Here is a 1,187-nt window from a genome sequence, read left to right on the forward strand (position 1 = left end):
CAGTGTCTAATTTTTACTCCTCTCCATCGAATAATTGCCTGTTTGTGCCGTACCTAAAACGACTACTTTTACAAGCGACTGTAGTTTCTCTCATAGCTCATTTTGTGTCAATGCCTGATGATGACAGAGACTCCTTCAACACATGCCGCCTCAGATGGTTTGGCACGATGTACATTGCACAAGGTTGTCTGGCGTAGGAGGCAAGTTGAAGCACCTGATTTAATTGCAATACTCGTATTTTTGGTGTCCACGTTTTTCACTCTTTAAATGCTTTTATATTTGTATCTTAGATGTGTTTTTAGTGTATTTTGTTATTTAATGAACACTTTTTTGTGTGAATTTTAATGATGGATGAAAGGTGTGGACAAATTTAACAAATACTCATGTGAAGAAGTACCAAGCTAATAGGGTAGGAAGAGGAAGAGTGACATAATAGCTCAGTTTTACACATAAATTACAGTATTTAATCTTGGTATCATTCTGACACACCATATGGCATTGTGTTGGAGGAGTTAATGTAGTTTTTTTTATATAGAATCAACTTTTTTGTATGTACTGTCAGTACAACTTGATATTTTAGTTCATTCATTATTTTTAAGCATTATTTTGCTTGATCTCCTTAGTTAAAGTATTTGTCTTGTGTTAGCAGTCAGACTAGCATGTTTTTCAACTCTGCACATTTTGTTCAGCTTCCTATCATCTCGAGGGCTTATGAAGATGAGTGGTGAGAACGCAGGTATCAGTGAAGCAGGTACAACACACACCATTCCCAGTGAAAATGACGAGCAAACCTCAGGACCGCCGAGCCCGCCTCAGGGGGAGACACTACCAGAACCCACAGCACAAAGCTAGTTTCCAGACAAGGTAAACTAGTGCAGCGTAATCCTGCAGCGATGGTTGCGGTGTATTTTGTATGGGATGTTTTCCAGTGGGCAGTTGATATTTATCCCTTTCCTGTGTGTTCTTAGCTTCTGTGAAATATGAAGATACCCAACAGTTTTAAGATCTTTAATGTCATGGTTAGTATCCAGGTTACAAATGAGTAAATTATGATACATATACTTTGCATGATGACATCCTTTTTTTCTCTCTCTCCCAAAATTTAAACTTGCTTAAACAGAAATTGTTTACAAAAGAAAGGAGTGTTTGTTGATGTCATCCTTTCATGTTCCTATGTGGACTATATA

General features: G+C 37.5%; 1 protein-coding gene across 1 annotated transcript in view; it reads left to right on the forward strand.

Moving 5' to 3' along the window:
* The window catches only part of LOC119594718 (serine/threonine-protein phosphatase 6 regulatory subunit 3-A-like), a gene marked incomplete in the record, with an annotated part of 49,082 nt that overhangs the window by 47,281 nt on the left and 614 nt on the right, over positions 1-1,187 (forward strand). Inside the window, 1 exon segment of the mRNA XM_037943777.1 lies at positions 690-864. Within this exon segment, the coding sequence (XP_037799705.1) occupies positions 690-852 (163 nt within the window).

Source organism: Penaeus monodon, chromosome 34 (assembly GCF_015228065.2).
Source record: "Penaeus monodon isolate SGIC_2016 chromosome 34, NSTDA_Pmon_1, whole genome shotgun sequence".
In the NCBI taxonomy this organism is placed as follows: domain Eukaryota; kingdom Metazoa; phylum Arthropoda; class Malacostraca; order Decapoda; family Penaeidae; genus Penaeus; species Penaeus monodon.